The 22575-nt window shown below is 35.1% G+C and overlaps 1 protein-coding gene and 1 pseudogene across 3 annotated transcripts; one reads left to right on the top strand and one right to left on the bottom strand.

The window, feature by feature from the left end:
- Nucleotides 1-3965: 3965 nt before the first annotated feature.
- LOC109104696 lies at nt 3966-7372 on the top strand (annotated as a pseudogene).
- Nucleotides 7373-7681: 309 nt separating this feature from the next.
- On the bottom strand, nt 7682-22416 carry LOC122138116 (choline transporter-like protein 5-B). 3 transcript variants are annotated; one of them, XM_042728914.1, is made up of 17 exons: nt 22243-22416; nt 21543-21600; nt 20789-20912; nt 15578-15661; nt 15380-15492; nt 14852-14983; nt 14602-14701; nt 14380-14472; nt 13686-13773; nt 13268-13530; nt 13060-13154; nt 12775-12878; nt 12479-12552; nt 11969-12039; nt 11675-11763; nt 10831-10915; nt 7682-8988 (listed from the first exon to the last, which is right to left on the bottom strand). In XM_042728914.1, exons 1-17 carry the CDS (start codon nt 22399-22401, stop codon nt 8837-8839), a joined length of 1884 nt encoding a protein of 627 aa, XP_042584848.1. In that variant the 5' UTR covers nt 22402-22416; the 3' UTR covers nt 7682-8836. The 3 variants fall into 3 exon arrangements, with proteins under 3 accessions (XP_042584848.1, XP_042584849.1, XP_042584850.1); XM_042728915.1 differs by lacking the exon at nt 22243-22416 and adding an exon at nt 19300-19332 and having other exon boundaries at nt 21543-21573; XM_042728916.1 differs by lacking the exons at nt 7682-8988; nt 22243-22416 and adding exons at nt 9598-10483; nt 19300-19332 and having other exon boundaries at nt 21543-21573.
- Between the last annotated feature and the right edge of the window lie 159 nt (nt 22417-22575).

Here is a 22575-nt window from a genome sequence, read left to right as displayed (position 1 = left end):
TTGATGGAGGATTGTAAACCAGAGAGGACTATGTGCTTATGAAACACAATGTGCATGACATTAAATTATATTGCAGTTTTAGATGTGATTACAGATAACGTTAGCCCGGGATTACACAAGATTTGTGTTTGAAGAGAGCATATTTTGCTTTTTGGGTTAAAAGAATTTCCTAATATGAAATTCGAATTGTATGAAAATTAGAGATTAGACTGTACAGAAATTGAAATATACATGCTAATACATAGGCAATTCTGATGTTGTTAACATTAATAATTGGAGAATAAAGTATAACAATAATAACAATTTGCACAGTTTGATGTGATATGAGCTAACCGATCGTTAGATTTAATCACCACTGGTAGCCGCGTTTTACTGTAATGCTTTTTTCCTCAGTTGGTCAGAACAAAGTGGCAGACTTGTTACTTGTTCAGATGACAATAAACGGTGAAAATTCTTATTTGGATCATATTTTTTAAGACGCAGACTAGAATCTGTGATTGCGAAGTACAGTAAATATCCACACTGGTGCAGTGACTGACTGCCACACACACCCCAAAAAACAATATACACACCCACTCCACACAACAACAAACACAATTAAGAAAACTCCACAAAAAGCCAAAATCACATTTTCAAACATAGATATAGCAAAAAATAACCAAAACCAACTTTATAGGGGCCGTTCACGTATCACGGCTTTTGCGCACTTAAGTTTGTAATTTCATATGTAGACGCGAGGCAGGAACACTCATTTTGGAAGCGACGATTGCCAAGCGCACGCGGTTCAACGCGCTCATTTTTTCCAGGCCCAACCGGCCTCATCGAGAGAAAAACATTTCAACTTTTCAGAATGCCCCAAGCGCACCGCGGGTCAGTTGACAAGAACCAACCAATCAGCTTCATCCTTTCCCGTGACAACATTGAAAGCTCAGCCAAGATGAAGGAACAGCTGATCAAAAGTGTACAGGGATAGCCAGTTTTAGCATCTGGAGAGCAAGCGCACAAACGTTTTTTTTTTTTTTTACATTTTGGTGCAACATTTTACAAAAATCAAGATTAAATATATTTGGTCAAAATCCCATGTTAAAAAAGATGAAGTGCTATGCAGGCTATTTAAGAGAATATTGTCCTGATTAGTTGGCAAATGCTGACATAAAATGCAAAGTGTTTGCTCTCTCTCTCTTTACCGTTCCCACATCTCAGACCCTCACATACATAAAAATTACCCTTTTTAGACATAAATATAGAAAATACTATGCAAACCTAACTGAAACAAAACCCAGGGGCCAGTTGCATAAATTTAGCCATCATGCTATGACACGGGTCTTTAGAACTAGTCTGACCAACTACCAGTTGCCAAGGGCTAATCAGTCTTACTCTTCCGATACAAATAAGACCAATCTACCTTTTCATAACTGAATTAAAAAAGTTATGACCAGACATGAAGAAAAAAAAAAAAGATGACTGACTTTTTAAGACTAAACAGTTCATGCAACCGGCCCCCAGTACGGTACTCTTGTAAGACCTCCTCCCTCCGCTCCCTCAATAAATACAATATATCACTGGATCTAAGCAAATCTCATTGGTGACATATTTTGATCAAAAAAGTGAGTTGTCACTGAAAGGTGAAGAGTTTGCATCTATGAATTTCTCAATCTGGTCGCGTGATTAAAATTGTAGGATAACACGTAAATTACTCTACTTATTTAATTTCACCTAATTTTCCAACATTTTTTCTGTTATTACAACTGCAACATGGTTTATATGCTTAAAATTACGCGTTCTTATTGAAAAAAAATTATTTTCATCTTATATGGTCTTTGCGTCACATCTTGTGTTAAAATCTGACCTTGAGGCCTTTTCGTTGCGTTCCATGCCTTGCGTTTGTCAACAAACGCTCCTTTCTCAAAAGCCTTGTTGCTATAGCCCTTTTCTGTAGGCTGCTAACGATTATTAATATCATCAAAGCAATAATTTTCACTCCATTCTAATGTGTAGCCTGTATATTGCATTGCCTTACTCTCAAAACATCAATGATCCTTCATAAGCAGGTACTGCGTGAAATGCATACAGGAATGCTTTGTGTGTGTGTGTGTGTGTGTGTGAGAGAGAGAGAGAGAGAGAGAGAGAGAGATGGCGTCAGTGGGATTTTCGTGGTGTTTGGGTGTACTGCTGGTGGCAGCAAGTGCAATCAGTGTTAGATTGGACATTTGTGCTGTGATTGTGGAGAAGGCAATCACTCCTGATTAGGGCATTTTTACAAGGCTTTCTGATTGGCCTGACAGAGATCCCTGCAGTCCTGAAGTGATCACGACACCCTTAACTCAAATCATGCGGGCTAAAGAAGGCCTCATCAGAGTGCAGCGATGAAAATTTCCACTGGCACATTGTTCAAAAAAAATAAAAATAAAAAATAATAATATAATATAATATATGTGTATAATATATATGTTTTTGTTTGTTTTTTTGGAAACTGATAATTTTTTCTGGATTCTTTTATGAACAAGTTAAAAATCTTTCCTAACAATATGAGTCATTACTATCACTTTTTATCCATTTTACACATCCTTGCTGAATAAAAGTATTCATTACATTCAAAAAAAGAAAGAAAAAAATTTACTGACTCCACACTCTTGAAAGGTAGTGTATATTGTAACACAAGATTTCCATTTTGAATAAATGCTGTTTTTTTATTTTTATTTTTTATTTTATATTCATAAAAGAATCCTGAAAAATGTATCACAGGTTCCAAAAAACCTGAAGCAGCCCAACTGTTTCCAACACTGATAATAAATCAGCATATTAGAATGATTTCTAAAGGATCATGTGACATGTTAAAGTATATTAAAATAGAAATTGTTAATTTAATATTCACAAAATAACAAGTTTTTTTTTCTGTATTTTTCAAATAAGTACAGATAAGTACAGCCTTGATGAGCTCAAGAAACTTAGGTAAAAAAGATTAAAAATCTTAATGATCCCAAACTTTTGAAAGGTTGTGTGTGTGTGTGTATATTTATAGAGAGAGAGGGAGAGAGAGAGCCTATGTCATACACCCTAAAGCTAATGGAATTCTCATGTAAACAGAATAACAATAGATGCCATTTATGTGTTTTTATTACTATAATTGTTAGTCTATAATCTACAGTATAAATAAGCCTATTTAGGATCAGCCATTAGGCACAATTGCTGAAATTGGGTTAATTAAAAATAATAAAAAGCGACCCCATAAACTTAGGGCCTACTTATAACTATACGTATTAACCAATAGTCCTATGAAATTAAATCAGTATTGATAGACTAATAAAATTTTAATATAATGATAATAGATTATTGTTATTGTTTATCTTAAAACATTAAAATAATGTAAGAACATTCAAACAAATGTTCAAAGCGTCCGACTGTGCGGCACATGTCTGTCAGCTGGTCCATACAGATTTTAAAACCACACAATTAAAATCAAAACGCTCATTAACACGGAAATTGCTTAAGGCCAACTCCTATTGTTTAATTCTGAAATACCAACAATGAACAAATAAATAACTAGAAAGCTGCTTTCTGGTCATAATGATAAATTGATTTTTTTTTTGTCCCGAAGTGATGTAGCCTATTCCGTCCACAGTTCAGGCGAAATATTTCCACGATTTCCCCTAAATTATACCAGAAGAAGAAAAGGACCCGCCTTGAAATGGCGGCAATTAAATGTCAAGAGTTTAACGAGACCTCTTCACCTTTGGGTTGCTCTGGTTGCGCGTTTTTGCCAAACGCGGGGTTTTTAATTGGTGTTATTAAATAAATCAATTCTCTTCTTCCACTGATTCTTCAGAGGTTTTGATTGGCATGCGTAATTGATACGTTTGGGGTGATGCCATTATTTGAACCGTTTCCGAATCCCTAATGCGGATTTCAAGTACATAATACACTGCAAGAGTCGGACGTTTTAAACAATGACTGGGAGTCCTGGAAGTCGTAAATGTAGTTTTGGTAATTGTTGCAGTTGTCATGGTGAAGAGGAGAGCGGATGATGTTTACGGGATGAAGCGCGCACATTTAAAGGCTGCATGTTTCGAGATTTGGGAACACGAAGCTCATTCACTACAGTCAGGTCTATGGATCGCAGTGAGGATTTTATCAGCAAGTGCAGAGAAGTTACAAGCGACATTTGTATGGTAAATCTACATATTTATATACTACGGATCTACGATGTTGAATCTACGGTCGACTTTTTTTTACTAATATTCTAGGTTGGCTTAATTCTTCGGGTTTTATTTAAATAGCCTACTTTTTAAATTTTAAAATAGTTTTACAGTTTTTTGTGATACACATGTGATATGAATAAAGCGTTAATTAATGACAATAGCCTACCTGAGTTTTCCGTCGGTGTAACCGATAGCCTACAGATCCTAATAGTGCACGAGCGACGGTTGCTGTGGTTACCGCCTCACGCGAACGCGATATTTTTTCGTAAAACGTAGCAAAGATACGATTTTTTTTTGTTACTATTTTTTATTTTATTAAAAATTTACTTTTAATATGTACATAAAATGTTATTTGTGGGATTAAATGCAGAATTTAACATTTAGTATCATTTATAAGACGCATTTCCCTAACCCAATGCGTTTCTCTGTGCTTTACAGAAGTGCGCTATAGTTTACAGTTGTGAGGAGCCAATAACATTTTCTGTATGTTTGAAATGTCAGATCAAATAGAATTTCTGTTTCTACAGAGTTCACCAGAACTTCTGAATGGCCGGTTTTCTCCATCTGCTCTTCCTCAAACAATGGCATCTGATGCTTTCCAAGGCAAAGCAGTTTGCACAAGATGTAGAGAGGACATCCTAGACCGGTATCTGCTTAAGGTGAGAAGGATCCTTTAACGTTAGTTAATATTTATTCATTTCATTGACAATTTGAAATGCTGTATGATCAGTTCCATCAGCTGATTCTCAGTTTGTAATAAAATGTCTTGTTGAGTGCAGGTCAATGACTTGTGCTGGCATGTGCAATGCCTTTCATGCAGTGTGTGCCAAACCACTCTGAGTGGACACACAACCTGCTACGTTAGAGAGCGAGAGGTCTTCTGCAAACTAGATTACTTCAGGTACTTCTGAAAGGTGTATATTATGCATATACAGACAAGATGTTTCAGTATGTATTTAACTAAATCCATTATGGCTTGATAGGAGGTATCGAACATGGTGCTCATGCTGCGGTGAAGCGGTTCACTCCACAGACTGGGTGCGCAGGGCGAAGGGAAATGTTTACCACCTGGCATGTTTCTTGTGCTTCTCTTGTAAGAGGCAGCTGTCCACAGGCGAGGAGTTTGCTTTGGTCGGACAAAAATTGTTGTGTCGAGTTCATTACGACAGCATGCTGGACGAACTCAAAGGTGCTGCTGAAAAAGGTAAGAGTCCTGCATGAGCACAGGGGGTGCGCTTTAACTCTATAAAGCCTGCTGTATCATAATTGATGATCACATTTCTAAGGCCTCTAAATTATCAACATGATCTTGCATAAACTTTGCTGAAAAAAGAAAAAAAATACACACAAGTAGAAGCTTTTCGGTGTAATTCCAAAAATGTCCACCTTCGGGTTGTGATGCGTGTCTTTTTTATTGTGAAATCTTTACTGATTGAAGTGAAAATTAAAGTAAATTTAAAATAAATAAATGAATAATAATAATAATATATACGTATATATATATATATTGATAGTAATATTTCAAGATGAACACTTACTAGACTGAAGCAACTATTTGATTTTATTCATTTATTTTTATTGTCCATATGTAATGTATTAGAAAAATCATGATTTGAGGAATGTTTATTTATCATTTATTGCATTGCATTATGATTTGCCCAATAATTAAAACTAGAGATTTGATCATATACTGATTAAATATAATCTTGCTAAGACACCTTATTGTGAGATACTGACTGATATTTATAAGCATTTCATGTAAGAAGTCTACTATAAGGATGCCACTGATTTAAAGGTTTTAGAATTTCATGTTCATTTTTGGCCATATACTGTACATATCAGCAGCTTCGTTAAACTGCATATTTATGAAAACAATTACTGTTCTTTCCTCCTTTACTATGAGCTCCTTTATTACGAGGTCTGCAGTTTCAATAAACTGTTTCATTAAAAAAAAAGGAAGAATAAAGCAGTTGTTTGGTTTTAATGTCTTCTGGTTTGTAGCATGCTTAGTTTGTCTTATAAATAATTACACCTTTTCCTTACCATTTATTATTCCAGGAAAAAACGTCTCTCCTGAAGGTGTGTTGCATACAGGCTGTGAAATAAACCAAAAACCATCTAAAAGAGCACGTACCAGTTTCACTTCAGACCAGCTGCAGGTAAACAAAAGCATCGCTCTCGTGGTTCAATATACGCCACACACTGAATTCTGGGGTTCAGAGTCTTATTCAAATGAGGTTCAGTATAAGCAATAATGGATCCCTGCTTTGTTGTTGCTACTTGTAATCAAACCATGCTAGAGAGTTCCCTCTGGCTTAATGTCTCTGGCCCTGTTGACACTATTTTGATGTTTGTGGCTTGCAGGTTATGCAGGCCCAGTTTGCTCAGGACAATAACCCAGATGCACAGACACTTCAGAGGCTTGCTGAACAGACTGGCCTTAGCCGACGCGTCATTCAGGTTACATTTCTTTAGCAATTTCTAAAGTGCCTAAATTAAGCCGTCTAAAAATGTATGGTTGTGGCAACAGAAGAAAGCTCATATGCTGTCTAAGTAATTTCTTTGAATTTATTTCTGGTCAGGTTTGGTTTCAAAACTGTCGCGCCCGTCATAAGAAGCACATTTCTCCTCCTCGTTCAGCAGTACCCACAGGAGATATGCCTTCACTCCAGTCCGTGTCCACCCTGGATGAGCAGCACTATTCACACACATCCCTGCTTACAGCACTGCACAGCACCTGCATTGATGGTGAGGTTTGAGGAAATCTAGTACAATCAGATAAATTCTTTAAATAGGACATAAGTACATTTATTATCGGTTTTTGATTAATATTACTAAAACTGCTGATGGAAAAAGTATCCAGTGTTAGGATGACATACATTTGTCTCTTCGTGTTTGTGCTTTTGTTAATGGCTATGATTCTCTCGTTTGTTTTTAGTGCACACACCATCATCTCTATTCTATCAGCCGTTACTGTCCCAAAAATCAACACATTTACCAATCAGCAGCAGCTAAACGGTTTACAATTCAGTTGTTAATGTTGTGCCAGTTATTGTAACTACATTTATGTCACTGATACCTTTGTATTTAATGTATTAATTTATGTTTTCATTAGTGCTGTCAAAATATTAATCGCATCCGAAGTAAACGTTTTTGTTCACATTATACGTGTACTGTGTATATTTATTATGTATATATAAATACAAACACATGCATGTATATAAGAAAAATGTTGTTTATATAATATATATATATAATATAAATTAAATGAATATAAATATATACATGTAAATATTTTCAAAATATATACTGTGTGTGTGTGCTTTTTTATATACATAGTAAATATACACACATATATATTATGTAAACAAAAACATTTATTTTGGACCCAATTAATTGTTTGACGGCACTAGTTTTTATTTATTATTGTGTGTTTTGTTCATATCCCATGTGGTTTAACTAAAAATAAATAACTCGTCACGTCTATATGAAATAACTTTATTTCCGAAATTATCCTTGCACTTGGATTACATCATACAGTGTTATTAAGCTTTGCAAAATATGTTTTATGCAATATATGTTTACAAAAATAGTAAAAATGTGTACCACACTGTAAATTATGTAGATAATTAAATAGTTACATATCAATGACATGATTAGACAAATGTTAAACTCAAAATACAATTTAGATGAATAATGAAAGCTGAATAACAATCCAGAACATGCACTCACTGTCACTGTTCACATTCAAGTGTTTTTAAACAACATAAAACTGGTAAAGAATACACTCTTAATACTTAACACTCTTAAGACCACAGCAAAACAATTTTTTTTTTTTTTTAAATAAATGAATACTTCAAATTGATGGCATCAAAATATGAGCAGAAATTAGTTCACATAAAATAACTACCACTACTCTGTACACATATTAATATCAAGGTGTTATTAATATAAATTCAAGTCCTTCCTGGGCTAAAATGAAGTGTGAACGGACACAATAAAAATCACACTGAAGGAGTGTAACCTCCTAATGCTAGAGAGCAGTCAGCCTGATGAAAAAAGCAGTTGGATGGATGAATAAGAGCAGTAATGAAAGAATAAATAGAGTTCTGCACAGCAGAAAAGGGCTCATATCAACATGTGGTTGAGGTTAAAGAGCTGTTAACTGCTTGTTGGAATAAGGCACTTCAGCTGAACTGTAAGTACAAACAGCAACTTACAAAAGTTGAGAAAAATTCATTTAGTGAAGAGCAAATAAATGTTACCGGTTGTTTTCTCAATATGAGAGAAGAGGCAGTTTCACCCCAAATGGGTGCTAACGAAAAATGCAATGGTCACATAAAAGACAAGAATTGGTTAAAAAAATTACTATGTGTCTAAAATCTACAAAAATCCACACAAAGTGAGACATTTCCACACATCCATAAACAGGAAATCATCTCAATTCATTTAGTTGCTTACTGTCACTTATATTTACTTGCATAATAAACAGAAAGATGCAGATCAGTACAAAGATTCTTGTATTTATATTTTTGGGTTTCTAATGAGATTTATAATACAAAACTATCTACATGCATGACTGAATATTGCTTAAATCAGTCCATTTACTATAATAACCAGAATCTGTGTTTTACATGTCAGTGCCTTTTGTTTGGTTGCTCCTTCTTTTGTTTTCTACGTTTCTTTTTCTCCTCTGGTCTCTTGTTTTTCTTGTTGAGGATGGCACGCAGGCTGCTGGCCATGTAATACGGCCGGGTCGCCGAGCCATCGTTCTTCTCCAAATCAAGCACTGAGAACAGGAGCACAAGCAATGTTAATGCCAACCAACCGCTCATGTGATTTTGGAAACAGTGATACATTTTTTAAGGATTCCTAGATGAACACAAAGTTTGAAATAGAAATCTTTTGTAACATTATATAAACTTTCTTGAACTTTTGAGCAATTCAATGTATGCATGCTATACAAAAATAATGCAATAAATTTTTTTTTATTCTTACCACAAACTTTTGATTGGTAGTGAATCACTGTTTATGCAAAAACATTAAGCAACAAAAACCGTTTTTAAAACTCATAATAAGAAATGTTTCTTGAGCACAAAATCCGAAGGAGCATGCTTTGCCACCACAGGAATAAATTACATTTTAAAATATATTAAAGTAGTTCTTTTAAATTACTCATTTACTGTAAATAAATGCAACTTTTGGTGAGCAGACGAAAAAAAATCTTAACTATTCCAAAGTTTTGAACAGCACATATATATTGAAGCTGAGAATGTAATGAATAATAATTATAATAAAATTTGTTAGCATTCTGAAAAATGAAAGAATCAAACCATTCATGATATTTAGTTCAGCTTTATTCTAATGGAAAATGTAATTCAAATATTTTTTATTTTTTATTTTTTTTTACAAAACTTTCCCCCATTAAAAGACAACTTGTATACTGAACTACACAGAGTAGACGCAGCATCAAACCGGTCTACAAAATTACAAAAAAAAATGGCTTTTATGTTCCTTTTATAAATTTAACTTGAAAAACTTTCAGATTGATTGCAAAAAACAAAAGAGATTAGCACTCTTCCTTTTAAACCGGGCACAGTTACTAAACACTGCCATCAGAACACCTGAAAATTCATAGATTCTATCAAAACATGATTATAAGAGAATATACACTGTATCTATTAAGATTCCCCCAATACAATAGCATTTTCCAATAGATTATGACAAAGTTAATATTAAAATCATGTGGACTAAGAATTCGGGCAATCCATCCACATGCACATCAATGTACTGTATGAAATACTAAACCAAAAATGACATGAAAACAAAGGACTGTATAGAAAGAGAAAGAGGATATAAAGAGAGTAAATATATAGAATAACTTGCTTTCATCATTGATTACCAGAGTATTATCAGACCTTTGCTCCAGAAGACAAACATAGGTAAGGCAATGATGGACAGAATTATCAGCAAAAAGAAAAAGAAGGAAAAAAGTATGGGAAAAAGTACAGCAGGAGTCAGTCAGTATCAGCAGACAGTGCAGAGAGAAGATCGCTTCTATAAATGCTATCTGATTCCATATCCCAGAAGGCTTTGCTGTGCTGTGGGAGAGATGCAGTGTGCTACAGTACTAGCACTGTTCTTCACGTCCCACTGAGGTGACGGTTTCAGGACACAGCATACTTTTTGCCTCCTTGATCAGTTTTTGTTAAGTATCCTGTGCAGGCCTGGAGGCATGTAATACGGTTTGGAAGGACTGCCATCGTTCCTTTCAAGATCTTCACCTGAAGGATGTCCCGTCAAATCAGACGACGGAAGAACGGAAGAGTTAAGGAGGAAAGACAGAGGGTTTCAAGGAAAAGGGAAAAAGAAATAAGAAAGCAGAGTTAGTCAGCAGTCATGCAGAAGAAGTGAAAAGAATAAATACACAAAGATTACATCAGTATTATAATTAGAGAACAGAAGTCATGCACAGAGAAGAAGAGGAAAGGTAAAGGAAGACCGGTGGGTGGGTATGCACAGTATTTATCAAGGACTAAACCAGCTTTTTAAGTTGAAAGCATCATAAAGTTCAGCATTTATTACCAAAGACACATAAGTGAATTCTGCAAATTTAAAAAGGTGTACTTACAGAAGCAGAGGAACAATGTATCTACACACATGGCATAGACGTTAAAGAACCCGTGTGCAATCATATATGATCCAAATATCACAGTCTGTGAATGGGGAAAAAAAGATTAAAACAGAAATTAAATTAGAAGAAATTCGTGGTCCAAACATACTTCTTTATAAATGCATTTCAATAATGTTTTATAAAATAAATGTTATCTTATTTTATATATATATATATATATATATTATATATAATATATTATATATAATATATATATATATATATATATATAAATTACTTAATATTTAAAAACACAAAAGACAGCAGACAAATTATTTATTTTTAAATGCATATATATATATATATATATATATATATATATATATCTATATATATATATATATATATACACACATATATATATATATACTGTATACACACACGCACACATCATATAGATGTAAGATATATATGTATATATATACACACACACACACACATATATATATATCTTACATCTTATATATACTATTACATATATGTAAGAATTATATATTTTTTAACTTGTTTTTTAAATAAATTAACAGATATATAAAAATGTGTTTATATATGTGTGTGTGTGTTTGTGTGTGCAAGAATTATATTTTTAAATAGTTTTTTTAAATTAACAGATGTATAAAACGCATTATAAACACATACACACAGAATAAAAAAAACATTAATCTATAATATATTGATATATATATATCACTTAATACTGCATAAGAATTTTGTTAATAAATTAACAAATTTATAAAATGCAAATAAATAAAAAAAAATATAGAAATATTCTAGAACATGAAGTTGTATTGCTTGCACTCACCAGCAGAGGGACCCAATAATAATTTAATGACGGCACCTCTTCCTGGATTACTGGTATTTGGCGGGTGAAGAAAAAGAATGCAAGGACACCTGCAAAGACATATTCATAACATCAGCAAACAAAAAAAGGTAGAATTGCAAACAACGTGCCATCATCAATCATTTTTGTGTTTATAATTTATGTGTATGAAGGCAGAAGGTCTATGCCATGTCTGTGTGTGTGGTTAAAGCCCCCTGACTCTATTAGTCTTAATGTTGGCCTGTCTGTATGTCACAGATGAAACGGTTGACTTACCCACACTCCCTGAGATCAGCAGTTTGCCCAAGAACAGCAGGAAGTCAGTCACCTTGTCCAGAACAGCAACTCTAGAGAAAAGCACCCAGAATAATAAATAGAAGCTATATATAGTCATATTTAGTCTTGGAGCTCTTATGTAAACTTTTTTTTTTTTTAAATTGCAATTTATTAGAAAACAATATTTGTCCAAGTACGAGTTGTACCAGACAAAGATGTTTTTCTCCATTCATGACCTGTGCTAAAATTATGCTTCACAAGTTGAACACAAAAGAAAAACATCGGACAACAAAACATATTTCTTTAATGACATGGAGGCAACATTTAGAGTATTTTGACAGTGATAAACTTAATAAAACAATAACAACCTAAAAACATCCTGGAAATGTCACAATAACTGAAATAAATTCTCAAACAGGTGTGTGTGTGTGTGTGTGTGTGAGACAGAGTCCTTGCAACTTCACACCTTGACAATGACATTATAAATGTAGCAGCTGTGCAGAGTTTTACCTCATAACGTTCCTCATTAACAGGAAGAAAGCGTCTCGCGCCGAGGCACAGAAATTCTTCCCATATATTGAAATCTGAGGACATGAATCAAATCAAACAATAAATGTCAATGCATTCCTTCTTTCTGTCAGTCTGTTTCTTGACTACACAGGTTCGACATTGGCTTTCATATTTAAACAAATGAAACTATTTAGTTATCCACATTGAAAATACAGTATATGCTGTTATATGGTACTTATATATATACAGCATAAAGTTATGAAATGCCTGTGGCTTGAAAAAGTGGAGTGACTCACCATAATGTAAGCATTCCTGTTCATGAACTTGATGAAGTGCTCTAGGCACCAGAAACAGCATTTTAGGCAGCACAGCAGGAAGCGTGTAAATGCATTGTGAGCACCTGCAACAAAAACAGAAGAAAGAGAAGCACCATTATTCACAATTTATTCTACACTATAGAATATATTGTTGAAACAGTCTTCTTGATAGTTTTGTGGAAACTGTAACAAATGAAGACATCTGAGACCATCACTAATGACGAAAATGAGTCAAACTTTTAAAAATTCAAATGTGATTCATGCCTTTCAGTTTGTGGTCGAGGTACTCCAGAATAATCCGGATGAACTGTACAATGGACAGAATCAAAGCTCCAAACGCAAGAGAGCCTGTGTGATACCTGGAATAACATTGTAATGTGATTACAGTGAACAATTCATTTCAGTCCAGCAGCTCTCCACTCAGAAACAATCAATCATCTACAAGCTTCTAAGACCACAGATGGCAACATACCTTAAAGCCCTGCCAAATGATGAAGCCAAGGGGCAAGGTGGGATGTCTTCTGGCTTCCTCAAGGCCCAGTAATACGAAGCGAACGCCCCGGCGAGGGTGCACTGACCCAGAGCGATGGTGAAATTCACCAGCCAGAGGAAGACCAGCAAATTGCAGAGCTGAAGAACAAAGATGTAACGGTGGTACAAACTCTCCCCACCATAAAAAGCAAATGTGCACTGGGAGCCTGGACACAGTTTAGTCACGTTGGATTGACTGAAGGTCTGAAACACATCAAAGAGATGGAAGGAATCACAAGTGTGACACAATTACTAAATCTGAATCAATATAATGGATTTAATATTTAAAATGTAGTACAATTAAACCTGTACGCTGTGTATCTCAGATGAACACAGATTACAGGAGGGTTAGTTCTTACCTCTGGGTCACAGGTGAGGTTGGTATACTTGCAGTCGGGTAGCGTTGACATTACTTTATATACTGCCTCACCAGATGATGCCAGGAAACTCAAAGAAGTTGTAGTTAAGAAAAATACAATACCTGTACTGTAATATCTGTGCCACCAAATGTAACGGCTAAAATAAAGACTTCTCCTATAAAACAGGTGGTCTTGTATGGAAGCTGGTTTCTGCCACAGAATTTTCAGAAGTTTACATCTCACAGTTCAGTTTTTCTTTTGTTTTTGTGTCTGCCACATAATAAAAATTGTGACATTTTATCTCACAATTCTGACATTTTTGTCTAGTAAATATATATTTAAATATATATTTATTTATCACAATTCTTAGAACTGCAAGAAAAAAAGTGTGAATTGTGCGATACAAATCACAATTACCTTTAAGATTTTTTTTTTTTATCCCATGGCAGAAACAGTCTTGTCCCAACACCATGCATCAAACAAAACCTATTAAACCTAAAAAATTAAACTGTTTCAATGTTTTACATTTTTTATATTTGCCATTTAAAAAAATAAACTATTAAACAGTTTTTATAAAAAATATATTTATAATTTTACAAAAACTAAAATTATATATATATATAAAATATTTACACTTAAAATTAAAAAGTACTAAAGTTCATTCAGCATTCAAATTAATTTAAAATTTGGATACACAGCTGTAACAGCCCAGTATGCAATACAAAGAGCCAGAAGCAGGAAGGTGATGATGGGATAGAACAGTGTTGACATGATGCAGCCAATCGCCCTGTATGAAAGAGAGAGATAACGTATAAAATACCACTTGACAGCTTTGTTTCAGGCGTTTTCCCATTCTTTCCAAGCACCACTATTAAACAGAAGAAAAATAGAGAAAGACAGGCAGAAAGAAACTTACTTGCTGCCCTCCTTTAGAAGAGCAATGGCAATACGAACTCTGCTCCGCAGGAATATCAGCACTATGATGATGATAGCTTCAATGACAGCCAAGGAGATCACTGTGGTAAAATATCAAGCTGTCAGTCACTTCCATCAAACTGAACTTTCATCAACTTGACAGTGCGACTGCATTTTTTGGTTAAGATGCATTATCCGATTTAAACTTCACTGCAAACACTCATATATAAGAATAACTGAAGAAATCTCACTGAATATGAGCCAGGTCTGACTCAGCTGCAAGTAAACCCGGAAGTCAGTCTGGAATCCAATGTCTGAGATGGTGATGTCAGAGTCCGGCTTCCCCTTGAGTGTACTGTACTCCCAGTAACAATGCCATATTCCTGTACGTGACAGTCAGGACACAGCAGTTGAACCCACAGTACAGAGACATTCACAAACTATCATACTGTCTGACACATCATTTAGTGTTAAGGTCAGTTACAAGATCAGGGTTTAATTTTTAATGTGAACATGTATTGTCTGAGAATTCAGGAGAACCAGATAAGTCTGATTCATGAATGATTCATTTAGTTTTTTGAACTGGATCATTTGATTCACTGATTAGATCGGACTGAAAAGAAGACAAAAAGGACTTTTGACAACATTCATTCAAGAGTATATTATATAAGGGTAAACTATTTTGTTGGTAAACTATCCCTATAATTTTGAAGAGTCTAGAATATAAGAGTTTAGTTTTGGCAAGTTTTATTCTGTAGTGTTCTGTAGTCATCACCAACCATAGCCCACAGCCACGATGACCCCAAAGATCACCATCCAGAAGAGAACGCCAGCGGTGAACCTCAGCAGCAGAATGAAGATCAGACTGACCAGCATACTTATCACCAGACCACTGAAAACACCCATGAACCACATATCAGCCACACCGTATCAATCTGTTGCATTTCTTAAAGGTGAAAAACTGAGGTTATACATACATTAGGATCCAAAACCACGAGCTGGCGTAATCCTCAAAGATCTTGACGCCCACCTCCTTTGCATCCAACAGGCTGGTGATGCCACTGTAAACAAGCACAGAAAACAGTCAAAAAGAGTCAACTCTACTGACTGTACAGAGCAGTTTATGGGGAGGTTAATCTCATAAACATGCCATATACAGTCCTTTCTTCATTAAACTAAGAAGCAATGGCACACTACAGCAGGTTATTATAGATCTACAGTAGTCAGTTCGATGTTTCACACAGGTGTTACTGGTGTAAGAAAACATCAGATTTGTTCTATTGTCCTCCTTTCATGAAAAAAGCCATGTTTTTCATGCACAGTGGAGGTGAAGGGTTAAAGAACTTAGTCAAAGTTATTGAATCTGACACAACTGAAAATGATGCTTTGAGAGACAGAAGCACAATCAGTGCAATATGTTCTACTGTTTAAAAGATCACTGGACATCTAATTCTCAAAATTTTAAAAAAAATTTATATTATATCAAAAATTTTTTAAAAAAACACTTTACTTCAATCCCACCCCACACACTCTTTTTTACTAATCACAAAAAAAAAAAATAAATATAGTGTGTGTTCTATGTAAGTCTATGGTGAGAGAAGTGCTTTTACATAACTACCATGAAAGGTTCATATTTTGGTTTTGGGTGTCCCCATCAACAGGTTAACATGCATACAAGGTCAAAATAACACTTTAATTGTCTTAAAATATGCATTTATTTTTACCTTATTTGCTCAACGGCTCCCAAACAATTTGCTCAACGATTTTTCCAAACCCCACCTTTGCTCAACGCTAATCTGCGGTGATTGGTCTGACTTGTCAATTTCATTTCCATTTCATCTTGACCATAATGCCTGATAAAACAGCTTCTGTTAACACACTTCACCAGTTAAAAACACATACCTTCTAAACCAGACACAAAATCTTCACCAACAAGTGGGTGGGCAATATGCTGATGTTTCATTTGATGTCAACATGAAATGGCTTGGAATTCATTTTTAAAATGACTTGTTTCAATGATTTAGAGTCGACTCTTTCTTTTGAGAGACAATAACTTTATACACAGTGCACTTTTTTAAGATTTAAAACTTTGCAGGATGTTTTCATTCACTTAGAGCTGTATTACACACTACATGGAAGGTCATTTTAAAAAATCCATAATAGGGGCACTTTGAGAAATCAAAATTTTATTACTTGTATGCTGGGTATATTTTATATAATTTTGTGATATTCATTGATTTGTACAGAAGTGAGGTAGGTTTGAAAAGGATAGCAGCAATGTTATAGAAGCTATTTTGAAACTAATTTGTCGAGCTAAAAGCTACCCAATTTAATGTTGGTATAAACTACACTGAAGCTACTTTTTAATAAATGCAGTTATCTATACTTAGCTATAATTTTGTATACAGGTGCTGGTCATATAATTAGAATATATCATAAAAAGTTGTTTTATTTCACTGATTCCATTCAAAAAGTGAAACTTGTATATTATATTCATTCATTACACACAGACTGATATATTTCAAATGTTTATTTCTTTTAATTTTGATGATTATAACTGACAACTAAGGAAAATCCCAAATTCAGTATCTCAGAAAATTGGAATATTGTGAAAATGTTCAATACTGAAGACACCTGGTGCCACACTCTAATCAGCTAATTAACTCAAAACACCTGCAAAGGCCTTTAAATGGTCTCTCAGGCTAGTTCTGTTGGCTACACAATCACGGGGAAGAGTGGTGACTTCACAGTTGTCCAAAAGACGACCATTGACACCTTGCACAAGGAGGGCAAGACACAAAAGTTAATTGCAAAAGAGGCTGGCTGTTCACAGAGCTCTGTGTTCAAGCACATTAATAGAGAAGCGAAGGGAAGGAAAAGATGTGGTAGAAAAAAGTGTATAAGCAATAGGGATAACCGCAGCCCGGAGAGGATTGTGAAACAAAACCCATTCAAAAATGTGGGGGAGATTCACAAAGAGTGGACTGCAGCTGGAGTCAGTGCTTCAAGAACCACTACACACAGACGTATGCAAGACATGGGTTTCAGCTGTCGGATTCCTTGTGTCAAGCCACTCTTGAACAACAGACAGCATCAGAAGCGTCTCTTTTAAAAAAAGGACTAGACTGCTGCTGAGTGGTCCAAAGTTATGTGCTCTGACGAAAGTAAATTTTGCATTTCCTTTGGAAATCAGGGTCCCAGAGTCTGGAGGAAGACAGGAGAGGCACACAATCCACGTTGCTTGAGGTCCAGTGTAAAGTTTCCACAGTCAGTGATGGTTTGGGGTGCCACGTCATCTGCTGGTGTTGGTCCACTGTGTTTTCTGAGGTCCAAGGTCAACGCAGCTGTATACCAGGAAGTTTTAGACCCCTTCATGCTTCCTGCTGCTAACCAACTTTATGGAGATGCAGATTTCCAACAGGACTTGGCACCTGCACACAGTGCCAAAGCTTCCAATCCTGGTTGTAAGGACCTGGTTTTTAGGACCATGGTATCCCTGTTCTTAATTGGCCAGCAAACTTGCCTGACCTTAACCCTATAGAAAATCTATGGGGTATTGTGAAGAGGAAGATGCGATATGCCAGACCCAAGAATGCAGAAGAGCTGAAGGCCACTATCAGAGCAAACTGGGCTCTCATAACACCTGAGCAGTGCCACAGACTGATCGACTCCATGCCACGCCACATTGCTGCAGTATTTCAGGACAAAAGGAGCCCCAACTAAGATTGAGTGCTGTACATGCTCATACTTTTCATGTTCATACTTTTCAGTTGGCCAAGACTTCTAAAAAATCCTTTCTTTGTATTGGTCTTAAGCAATATTCTAATTTTCTGAGATACTGAATTTGGGATTTTACTTAGTTGTCAGTAATAATCATCAAAATCAAACAGAAATAAACATTTGAAATATATCAGTCTGTGTGTAATGAATGAATATAATATACAAGTTTCACTTTTTGAATGGAATTAGTGAAATAAATCAACTTTTTGATGATATTCTAATTATAAGACCAGCACCTGTGATTATTGTAAAAGGGGAAAAGTAGAATAGACGTACATTGCTACAAAAAAAAATCAGTGCAGACACCTTCGCAGGAACTCAAAGAATCATGAATGATTCATATGGGAGCATGAGTCTGCAAAAAAAAAAAAAAAACAAAAAAAAAAACATTGTCATGTTTTATCACTACTTGCTCGAAAAAGTAGCCTGCTGCTGGAAAGCTGCACTATACTTAAATCAGCTCAACTCATTTCATCAAACTGAAAAATGTTCTCCAAGTAATGCTGATGAAAAGTGTGCTTCCCTATCGCAGAGAAGCATTAGGTGAATAGAGAAGAGCTCCGTGTCCCATTTTTAACATCTGCATTTTAAACTCCTACGCTCAGTTTTCCCTTGCTGAAAACATGATCAATGTAGTTCATGTACAAAACGACCTTGCGATGACATTAAATCACATCTACCTCACTTACGTTTGCCATTATATTCTTAAAAAGCTCTTTCAGCAGAGAGACATCTGAAAGGCAGAGGGATTTTGTCAGTGACCTCAGTTTTGACAAGGGGAAAAAATATACAGAGATGTGTTTTTTCTGTTCTACAGATTCTTTGAGAGGCTGCAGGTGCAGAAAATGTGGTGAGGAAGGTTAGTTCGTAGATAAGCGAAGGACAAGGTCGAGTTTCAAAGCTGACAAGAAATGGAGACCTTTCTGTTCCTTGCTGCATAGCTGTAACTTTGCTACAAAAAAAGAAGCATTGAGCATGTTACAAAAAGACACATGAAGCAAAAAACCTTGGTTTTCTGCAATCAGGTGAAGAGTTGCAAAAAGCATCTGCAGATTAGAGTATAAAAGTGCCTGTTTTTGTGAGTGAAACTCAATCCAAAAGTACAATTGTTAGGTCCTGTTCACACAGGATACATCCTTGAATTAAAAAACAACTAGATGGAAAAAAGCTAAACTACTTTATAAACTAATATTACCAAGATGTGATGGCAAAGACGTAAGAACACATCCTGTGCGAACATTGTCTTGCAAACTAGTTACAAGAAACCTGCCTGCCAAAAAATAAGAAAACACCCTGTGTAACCTTTTACCCCAGGTGTTTAAATCAGTGCTATTATGGCAGCAGCAAACTCATGCGAACATGCACAGCTTGACTTATTTGCTTAAAAGGCCAGATTCTCTCTGACCTTTTGTAAGCCTAAATGTCATACCCAGATAAAACTGTCCTCTCTTGCCTGGATGGAAAGACAGTATATTTAGGAAGAAATGTTGGAAATAATGGTATTATTTGTTTACCTGCTGCATTTGTACAAATGCACACATTTTTAATATCAAGATGGAAGATATTTCCATTCAAAAGTCTAATAAAATAGTTTTTTTTTTAAATAAATTAGTGCTTTTCTTCAGCAAGGATATATGAAATTGATTAAAAAAAAAATAGTAAAACATGCATAATATTAAAAGAAAGGTTGTTTCAAAGAAATGATTTGACCTCCTTTGAATCTATTCATTAAAGAATCCTTTCAAAGGCATTAAGAAGTTTTACCAACCCCTAACTTTTGAACGGTAGCATACACCCACTTAAACTCTGACTCATACAACTAAAATGGAAACTGAGAGCTCCTTCAGAAGAGCATTCATTAATTAATAATCATTATATCTAATTAGAAAGAGCTGAGCGATTTTATGCAGGCCAGAAGATATTTTTAGACTCGTATATATGGGATAATGTATAGTCAGCCAGTTATTACCTCAAAATAAGCACTGACAAGGAAATCGATACTCTGAAGAGGTTTATTTTGCATGGGTAACCAACTGACTGTACATTACCCCACCTAAAACACAGCTACTTAACCAAATAAATATATAATTATACATGAAACATTGATTTGAGATGAAATTATTTTATTATGGAAGAAGACAGAGACTGCGGAGTGATACAAGTGAAACTAGCACAGGTTTTAAATTATATGCAATATAATTACGCAAGTAAATTATATAGTTTAGTGGCATTATATAACAGTATTTGAATAATTTTGTTTTGCCTAACTAGTCCTCCTATTTGTGTTACTCTCAATGAGAGCAATTTTGAAGCCATACAGGCAGTGCAAAATCAGTCTTCATTTTTTTTTTTTTCCTGTAGTCTTATATGGGTGCTATGTACTAAGCACTACTAATAAGTGAACTTACTTGGCTGCATCTCTCAGATCGACGACACTTCTGACTTTACCGTGTCCATCCTTGAAGTTTGTTTTGTTGGCAACAGTTAATGTCCCGTTTCTGGTGATGAAATCGGGAAAGCACCTCTGAAGAACTGATGGAAGAGCAAAGAATAACGAAAAAATAAGTATTTAAAAGTATTTATAAGCTGTTGAGGACATGTTTTGCGTCTGTCTGCTTGTTTATCTTCAAGGCCAAAGAGGTGATAAGCAGCAGCTATCCAAGGGTTTCGTATCATTCTGTGCCTCCTCTGCTGATATGGAGAGGGATGCAGTGACCTTCTCAGCCTTGGCAGAGACATTTTTATCCTCTCTTTCTCTATCTCTTATATTATTCACAATGTTTACATTAAAGCAGATATGATGGCCTTCAAAGAGATCAAGTGGCCTGAACTGAAACTCATGATCTCCTGATATTCAAGTTTCAATTGAAATTCATGCAATCTTTCATTGATATCTTTTGAAATTACAAATAAACAAATTCTAACATGAAATTAAATTTAACTCACTTATACCCATAAACTGTTTGTTCTTTGTCTATACACTCGCTCATTCCTTAAACTTCTGAGATTCTATTGGAATTGTGGGAATTTTTATACGGGTGCATATGCATTTTAACTAAAATTTGGGCACCAAGACATGGCAATTATAAAGAAAAATACCAGCACAGAAAGCATTGATTTGATTTTAAATTTCTCACAAAAATTATTCTCTAAAAAACTTACATGGTCTGCTTGGCACAATCATTGAGGGACAATCTTCCCGAAGCACCTGAGAAACCGGCTGTCCTGTCAAATGAGAAAGAAAAAAAGAAGATACTTAAAAAAATATATATATATTCATGCTGCTCTTCGACAGTATTTCTCCAGCATGTCAGGCCTGGCTCAAAACACAGTTACCATGTGTGCTTCTAAATGTGCATGTGTGAGAATGTGTGAAAATCCTGTGAATCAGAAGAATCAGACCATTGATGGTTTGCGTTGGCACATTTACGCATTGACACGCAAAGAAATGTGGGTGCCTGCTGTAGTGTACATGTGTGACATATAGGCCTGCTAAGATGAACCATCGTCATCAAAAATTGCTCATGTATCTGACCATAACAGGCAAAAATATTCCTCTAGACGTAAAAGGGTTCCCGCACTCTTTTAACTAATGAATTTCTATGAATTTTCAAGTATTTTGTGATTACTGGATAAGGATTATTCTATTAACTATTAATATATGTATTTCATATATTTACATTTTATGAGTCCAGCTCAACAAAAATTGAAAATAACCATCTTCAGAAAGATTTGCTTACAAATAAGACATTCACTTAAAAAATTTCAATTACTTTTTTCAAACTTCAGTGTGCAAGTGATGATCACTGAATTGAAACAAAGTTTTGGTTCTTGCAAATACTCTCTAGTTTCCACATTGTACCTTATCAGGATTGTTGAAGCCTGGCTTGCAGAATTGCTTGTAGTAATCCCAGTAGCTCTTATTGCGTCTATAGTTGTATTGCATGTCGATGTATGTGGCAAATCTGTCTGGGCACTTGGATACACACAGCTGGGGTGAATAAGAGAGAAAGTGTAGCATCAGTTACAAAACAAGCCAGTGCTAAACACAGAACATTCCAGCTTAGAGAGACTGACAGATGGTTTGCAAATAGTGTCTGTATTACCTGAGTTTAGGGCACTGTGAGGTTAATGAGGGACTGTAGGATTGGCACATTGTAAAATATGTTGAAGTAAAATAATATGGCTTTTTTTT

This window comes from Cyprinus carpio, chromosome B8 (genome assembly GCF_018340385.1).
Source record: "Cyprinus carpio isolate SPL01 chromosome B8, ASM1834038v1, whole genome shotgun sequence".
Lineage (NCBI taxonomy): Eukaryota > Metazoa > Chordata > Actinopteri > Cypriniformes > Cyprinidae > Cyprinus > Cyprinus carpio.
This window is presented reverse-complemented; position numbering and strand designations above follow the sequence as displayed.